This window comes from Sinocyclocheilus grahami, unplaced genomic scaffold, assembly GCF_001515645.1.
Source record: "Sinocyclocheilus grahami isolate Dianchi unplaced genomic scaffold, SAMN03320097.WGS_v1.1 scaffold199.1, whole genome shotgun sequence".
Classification (NCBI taxonomy): Eukaryota; Metazoa; Chordata; class Actinopteri; order Cypriniformes; family Cyprinidae; genus Sinocyclocheilus; species Sinocyclocheilus grahami.
Window position 1 is genome coordinate 884,952 of NW_015505378.1, and position 8,599 is coordinate 893,550.

The 8,599-nt window shown below is 37.1% G+C and overlaps 1 protein-coding gene across 1 annotated transcript in view; it reads left to right on the plus strand.

Moving 5' to 3' along the window:
* Positions 1 to 8,599, plus strand: part of LOC107595241 (genetic suppressor element 1-like) — an 82,314-nt gene that overhangs the window by 64,734 nt on the left and 8,981 nt on the right. Inside the window, exons 8-14 of the mRNA XM_016285593.1 lie at positions 675 to 978; positions 1,935 to 2,431; positions 3,357 to 3,469; positions 3,590 to 3,863; positions 6,344 to 6,457; positions 6,544 to 6,852; positions 6,939 to 7,193. Coding sequence (XP_016141079.1) covers positions 675 to 978; positions 1,935 to 2,431; positions 3,357 to 3,469; positions 3,590 to 3,863; positions 6,344 to 6,457; positions 6,544 to 6,852; positions 6,939 to 7,193 — 1,866 coding nt within the window. The remainder of the gene's footprint in view (positions 1 to 674; positions 979 to 1,934; positions 2,432 to 3,356; positions 3,470 to 3,589; positions 3,864 to 6,343; positions 6,458 to 6,543; positions 6,853 to 6,938; positions 7,194 to 8,599) is intronic.

Consider the following 8,599-nt stretch of genomic DNA (forward strand, 5'->3'; position numbering starts at 1 on the left):
ATATATATATAAAAAAAACTAAAAACCTAAGGTAGTAAAAAAAAAAAAAAGGCAAACAAAACTACTAAAACTTTTATTTTAAAATATATTTACTTTAAAAAAAAACAAAAACGGATAAAAATGACAGTTTGAAATATTGCCTTGGAAAATTTAAGTTGAAAAACTGTAATAAAAAAACACACATTTAACAAAATTACTAAAGCTAAAACTTGAAAAACCTAAACATAAAAAATGTCAAAGGAAATTAGAAACATTGATTCAGCAACTAACTGAAATAAGTTTAATTTGAAGTACTAAAATTCCAAATAATGAGATCAAAATTAAAATTAAATTAAATAATATTACAAATATTTTTTTATATTAACAAAATAAAAATATATATATAAAAAAACTAATAATGACAAAAGAACATTACAAAATTACTAACTAAACTAAAATTGAAATGAAAAATGAAAATCTAAAAATAAAAGCTTTTAATAAGTGCTTCAATAGTATAGAAATAATACTGTAATTCTGAAGACAAACAAAGTGTTCCTTCATAATAATGTATCATGTAAGATGTTGCTATTTTGGTCCTTTAGTATATTTACTACATATAAATTAAATACTTACAGATGTTCCGCTTTGAGAAGCACATGTTCATTCATCTATGCATCTGTCATCTCTCAATACAGATAAACCCAAAGAAACGCCACTGCTCATGCCTCAGTCTGGTCCATACTCATCCTCAGGAGGTCCTTCATCCATCTCAACCTCAGGCCCTGGCCTCTCTTCAAGCATCCAGTTTGGGAAGAGCCACAGACCCATGGTAACTCCCATGATGCTCCAGCGGCAGGAGGACGATGACAGATGGCTCTCCAGACAGAGAACGCTGAAGGTAGAGAAAGCGGACAGACACAGCCAGGAGTTTCATCAGCAAGACAAGCAGCAGGATGTTGGTCGAACCGCAGAACCAGCAGAACAGAGACAGACTCACAGGTCAGTGTTAAAGGAAAACAAAATCACATGTTAGGGGTCTGTGATATCGCAATTGTTTTTTTTTTAACGATGTGGAAGCTGACATTGAGTATGTCACTCATTTTGCCTTGAGAGTGAAGATTTCACTGCGTTATGTAGATGTTATACAACAATTCAATAAACAAGAAGTTATTATTGTGAGTTACTTTTTACACATTTTAGACACATTATTGTCTGTTTTTGCTAAGAAATATAGTTCCAAACAAAGCCACAACAGAACTGTTGTACATATCCAAGCAAAAAACACAATGAATCAGCTGCTTGAATGAATCAGTTGAATAAATGACTCAATGACTCAATGATTGGTCGATAGTGTTTTATTATTCTAAATTAATGTAGTGATTAGTAAATGAATTTGACATAGAAGATGATGCATACATCTAAAAAGAGTAGAAAAATTGTAAATAAGCTAAATAAGATGTAACTAAGCTCATAAAGGTAAAAATGTCCCATGAAAATCAATTTAAGGTGGCAAAAAAATTGCCCTTGTAACAAAAATGCAGCTTAAAAGTCAATTTAAGGAGGCAAAAAATTCCCTCATAGAGATAAAAATGCACCTTAAAAGTCAATTTAGGGTGGGAAAAATATTGCCCTTATAAAGGTAAAAATGGCCTTTAAAAGTCAGTTTATAACTTTATGGGGACAAATATGGCATCATAGTGGAAAAGTGCTGTGAACTGAATATTGCACAGAAAATGAAGACTGAAAAGCTTTGGGAGTCAGATCATCTGTCATGACAGGCTTAAACCAGCGCAAAAACACACTCAGCAAAATAACGTCTAATTATGTGACTGACGAAAATAGTGATATTTTTTTGATGATTTTTTTCCCCAGTATGGCACACCCCATCTCTTTCCATTGTGTGTTATGATTGTGCCCTCTAGTGGTGCTCTGTAGAAATGTTTTCTGTGTTTCAGGTATGGCACACACCATCATGACAGGGGTGTCAGAGACATGCCTCAACCTCTAGGGGCGCCGCCACCTCTCATCACCCCCAAACCTCTTCCTCGGGACCAGCACCCCTCTTCTCCTGCTCCCAGCAGACTCTGGAACCCCGTCTCCCTCCTCAGCTCGCCCTCTGACCGCCCTCTGTCCCACATCCGTCCTTACTCAGGCCACAGCAGAGCAAAACCTCCTGAGGAGGACGTCAGACCCTCCACCATGCGGGTTAGCAGCCTCCTGGAGCCTGGCAAATACCTGGCGGAGCTGGAGAAATCCACCTGCAGCTTCCTGAACCAGCAGAGGGCCGCCTTCTCCCAATTGGGACAATCTGCAGACAACAGGCCACCCCAGGGACCGGCTCTAGACAGGACAGACCCCATGATGGTGTATGACCAGGCTCTCCAGCAGCACAGGAGACTCGTCAGCAAGCTTGACCTGGAGGAGAAGAAACGCAGGGAAGCCAGAGAGAAAGGTGTCTATCAATTTATCTATCCAACAGAGTTCTGAAGGTGGAGAAAATTTATTTATGTATTCATTTACCTACCTGCCTATCAGAGAGTCCTGAAGGTGAAGAAAACATAAATAAAGAAATAAATTTTATTTATGGAATAAAAAAAAAAAAAAATTATTTATGCATTTATTTACCTACCTACCTATCTATCAGAGAGTTCAGAAGATGGAGAAAGCATAAATATTATATATATATATATATATATATATATAATATACATATTTAATAATTGATTTATTTATTTAGTTCTGAAGATGAAGTAAAAATATTTATTTATTCATTTATGTGCCAGACAGACAGTTCTGAAGATGGATATTTAAATATATTTATTTATATAATATACTGTATGGTATGCCTAAAAATGTAATTTAATATTTAAATATATAATATAACATTATATAAAAGTTTTCTAAAAGTTTGCATGAAAATAGTGGTTTATTATGTGATTATATTTTGAAATTCACAATAACATATCAGTTATTTTGGCCAGTATAACAGTTTTTGTTATCTATATAATTTATTTATTTTATAAATGTATTTAGTTTATAAATGTATTACAAAAATATATAAATTTATAAATGTTTTATTTATATATTTTGTTTATATTTAATTTTAATTACATTTAAATTAAATTAAATTTAACAGATGTTAAAATTCTGAGACCAATATGTAGCAGTGTTATTAAATTATTTGTGTTTTTGAGGATTAACTTTAAGTGAGCGTTAGATGATGGCAAACAATCTAAATATAAAAATAGAGAAAATAAACAGCACAATTAAATATCCAGTATCAACTGATATATATCTGCTCTATACTCAAATGTATTCTTCCATCCATCCATACCGTGTCTTTCAGTTGTTTTATAATAATCTTCTGCCTGTTTCAGGTTATTACTATGAATTAGATGACTCCTATGATGAGAGTGATGAGGAGGAAGTTCGAGCTCATCTGAGAAGAGTCGCTCAGCAGCCTCCTCTCAAACTAGACACATCTACAGAGGTACAGTGACACATTTCATCAGTCAACATGACAACAGCAGCAAAACAACGACTGTCATGAAAACTCGTATTTTATAGCACTCTCTCACAGTCAGCCACTGCGTTTCTTTTCTCTCTGCAGAAGACAGAGTTTCTGTGTTTGTTTGGACTGACTACTCTCTCTAAGCGGGATGAGCTGCTGGAGATGAAGAGGAGGAAGAGGAGGAGGATGTTGCAGGAGCGAGTCCCTTCACCCTCAGCCGTGCCGAGCAAACGTAAGACTCCGTCTCCTCCTCATCCTCCGCTCAGCACGCACTTCACCCCAGAGGAGATGGACCGCACTGATGAACTGGATGACAAGAAACACTTCCTCAGCATGTTCGACCTCAGCCATGTCAGTCTGGAAGAAAGACAAAGTATGTACACACACAAACACACCATGCACTGTCACAGTCACACTTTACCTATAATAATAACACTTTATACATAAATATTATTAAATATAATTTTTTTTTTTTTTTTTAAATTTATAAATTTTAAATTAAATATAATGTTATGGATGTCAGTCTGGAAGAAAGACAAAGTATGTACACACACAAACACACCATGCACTGTCACAGTCACACTTTACCTATAATAATAACACTTTATACATAAATATTATTAAATATAATTTTTTTTTTTTTTTTTATAATTATATAATGTATAATTAATATATATGTTATGGGGGGATATATCTGAATATTTATTTAGCTAATATATAAGAAGTATGTGTGTGTGTGTGTGTGTGTGTGTGTGTGTGTGTGTGTGTGTGTGTGTGTGTATATGTGTATATATAAATAGTCGAGGAATATAATGCAGCGATCCAGTATCTAAGCTATAAAAGTCGCGGGGCAATTTTGACAAGAAGTTTCTGTGCTCCTGAATGCTTTCGTGTGTGCATGATCTCTCTCTCTCACTCACTCTGTGCGAGTGATGTGTGTGCATCAATGAAAGCAGCACATTAATATAGAATGGTGATTAAACTGACTTGGAACTACCTGTGCATTAAGGAATGATACACCAGAGTAAAAATAATGCACACCCGAGGTGGTATTCAGCCATATCTCCTGACTACACATGTGATATTGCTCATTTAATGCATACCTGCCAGCCAATCAGGATCAAGAATTGACAAACCATGGTGTATATATATATTAGTGTTGGGCGATATGGTCATTTTTCAAATCGTCATATCATCAGCCCGTGAGATCGACGATACACGATATTATCGTGCATGGGATGGGGCAAGAGAGAGACTCTCTGTACTTGTCATAGTATAACTATTTGGTGTTTTAAACCGCGCGGGTGCACGAGAGTGAGCCTATGAAAGCACCAATAATCGAAATAATATACTTTCAAACATACTGATAAACTAGCATGTTAAATATAAAAATACTGTATTTAAAACAGCTAGTTCATATATTTGGAGTAAAATTAAATTGAATGGATACATCAGTGCTCCGGACCGCGCACTCCATGAGCCCGACGCACCGCCACAGAAACAAGAATGAGATGCATTCTAACATTACTGTGGCATTAAACTCAGTTAGTGAGGGCTCGGTTAAAATATTGCACATATATAGGCCATTCAGATTACTTGCTAAAGTGCAATTAAATACTTTATATTAGCAGACGATGTCGGCTACAGGCTCTAATCCTCATATATATATGGGGAAGTCGTGGCCTAATGGTTAGAGAGTCGGACTCATAACCCAAAGGTTGTGGGTTCGAGTCTTGTACCAGCAGGGATTGTAGGTGGGGGGAGTGTATGTACAGCGCTCTCTTCCACCTTCAATACCACGACTGGATAAATGGCTGCCCACTGCTCCGGGTGTGTGTTCACTGTGTGTGTGTTCACTGCTGTGTGTGTGCACTTTGGATGGGTTAAATGCAGAGCACTAATTCCTAGTATGGGTCACCATACTTGGCCACATGTCACGTCACTCACTCACACATTTGTGGGCGTGTGTGAGTGAAATAGCGGGGCAATTTTATAGCCGAATTATAATAGGCTGCCTAATCATAATAATTATTATTATTATAATTTAATACTTTAATAGTAGAATGAGCCTAATATCATCTTGACTATCTCTGACTATCGTCGATACATATTGCTATCATCTATTGGCACAACCAAAATATATATATATATATATATATATATATATATTTACAGTGGGTACGGAAAGTATTCAGACCCCCTTAAATTTTTGAATGGCAGAGGATCCCTAAATCCAGGTGTGAAAAACTTGTTGGGTCTTTCCCAAAAAGACTCATGGCTGTATTCGATCAAAAGGGTGCTTCTACTAAATACTGAGCAAAGGGTCTGAATACTTAGGACCATGTGATATTTCAGTTTTTCTTTTTTAATAAATCTGCAAAAATGTCAACAATTCTGTGTTTTTCTGTCAATATGGGGTGCTGTGTGTACATTAATGAGGAAAAAAATTAACTTAAATGATTTTAGCAAATGGCTGCAATATAACAAAGAGTGAAACATTTAAGGGGGTCTGAATACTTTCCGTACCTACTGTATATATATATATATATGAATATTTTATTTGAATAATACAATTCCACACATTTTATAAAATGTAATTGTAAATAAATATTAATATAAGAAATTAAATTTAAAAAAAAATAAAAACATTACATATTATATATAAATGTAAGTATCTTCTGTAGCTTCTGAAGGGCAGTACTAAATGACAAAAAAAATGATGTTTAGCATTTATAGCATTCAGGAACTTCTGGGAATACAACTTAAGAATTACAATATTTGAAAAGAATTTGTTTTAAAGGCTGGGTGTATCACAGTTTGACCAAGTAATTTTGTATTTATTTTTTACCTCAGAGAATAAGAAGATCATGGACTTGCTGGAAGCCATCAAACAAAAGACTGTTACTTTGGACACCCTCAGATATGCCACAGATACGCCCTGTTCCAGCCCGTCCACTTCAGTGTCTGGTAAGAACAACTCATACAGAAACAGCTTTAAACAAAGGATCAGGTTTTGGCGTTAGTCCTGACCTCTGCTTTTCCCCATCATACAGCTGTCTCACATCTCAATCAGTCAGTCAGTAATGTTCACCCTGAACCCCAAAATCACTTGCATGAAAACCCTCATCCGCCTCAAGACCCGCCACCACTGGCCCCTCTCCACACTCAAGGCCAACCCAACATGACGTCCTCCAGCAGAAGAGGCCCGGGCCTGCAGGCCCTCGTCCGACCCAAGGACGAGCCGCCTGGACTGAACGGAGTAAAACTCCCCATCTGGGAGCAAATAAACTCTGAGGAGTTCGCACAGCACTTCCATCAGTCCGTGCTGCAGTCCACTCAGATATCCCAGCAGAAACAGAAAGGTGACGATGGCTCCCTCTATAGTCAAATTTGAGAAATACAGCCAGAGACATTTTGCTTAACGTTTTTTGCGTTTGTATCCTAATAGGTCGAGCGAATGAGCAGTTTGAGCCCCCTGCGCTTCCACCTCCAGGCCTCCAGAGGGCGACAAACAAACTCCCTAATGGACAAAGCAATGGCCACTCCTGCCAAATATCAGCCCAACGCGTCTCTCCAGGCATGAGGAATGACTTCTCAGCTGAGGAGGGCGTCAGTTCAGATGAAGACGATGAGGAGGAGTTGTTCAGTCCCAGGTGGAAAGGGATTGAGTCGATATTTGAGGCGTACCAGGAGTACATGCAGGGTACGTTGATGGCACTTTGAGATTCAAATGAACATTATTTGGATATAAAGGGAACATGGTGGGCTTTGTTAAAGTTGTTTCATACCTGTATGAGCTTCTTTCTTCTGTTTCTACTTTCTTCTGTTGAGCACAAAAGAAGGTCATTTGAAGAATGTTTGTAACCAAACAGATGATGGTCCCTACTGACTTCTATAGTATGGGAAAAAAATGTTGTGGAAGTCAATGGCTACCAGCAACTGTTTAGTCACCAACACTCTTCAAGATGTTTTCTTTTGTGTTCAACAGAATAAAGAAACTCATATAGGTTTGGAGCGGGAGGGTAAATGATAACAGAATTTTCATTTTTGGGTGAACTATCCCTTTAAGATGGGATCACATTAGTGAAATTTTGCCTGGCAAAAAATGGTGTCTATTGTTAATAGTAGCAGCTCACACAGAAGTCACTTTCAAGCCAAGCTGCTGTAGCGTCTGGACCAATTAGATACACCATTTGTCATTTGATTTAAAAAAATCAATCATTCATTAGATTAACAAATCGTCACAGTCCCCTCACCCAATAAACTGGATGCCAGGATGTCTGCAACGACACAAGGCCCAGGACCCTGGTTACCATGGCAACCCTGACACCAAATACATTTACGACCTAATGGAATTTAGGTGCGGAAAATCACTGCCTATTCCATAAGGAAAATCCACAAATGCACAGTAGAAATTGACTTTTCTACTAATTAATTCATAGGAAAACCTTTCTTTGAATGAACACACAGATCCTTCAGGTCATTGTGTATAGTATTGCGGTCTTGTACATTATCTGTTGTATTGTAGACTATTTTATGCATGCTTATGATAGAACCACTTATTCATGTAACCTTACATATAACGTGTTTGGTCTCTATTAATTCGTATTCGGATGATCTAATTGAGAGTGTATATTGTATGTTTATACCTATGCAACATATTAGTGTTCTAAGAATCTTTAGTAATTTTGATCCAAGTTTCATATGCAAATTACCATGCTTTCAAACAAAGGGTCATAAAAACTCCCCAGTATCTCAAAACTCCCACTTGGGATTCCGGACTTTCTCATTGGACAAGCCCATCTTGAGAGGCGTGAATCTTTGCAGACTTTAAAGGCCGCACTTCATGTGACCCGCCCAGAATCTGTGGTTTGGTTAGATTCTAAGATGTAAGCTACAAACGCTCCAGGAAACCCTAAGTACATGCCAGGCTTCGGCCTTGACTTTTCCATTCATCAAGCTTCTCTGACGCAAACTGGTTCTTTTTCATCAACCAACTTCAGCAAAGATCACTGGGACTTTCAGATTGCATCAAGCCTTTCTTTCAGACAGACGAGACTTGCAAGTATTCAAACTTAGTCTTATTAATTGATACATTAGGTATCATTT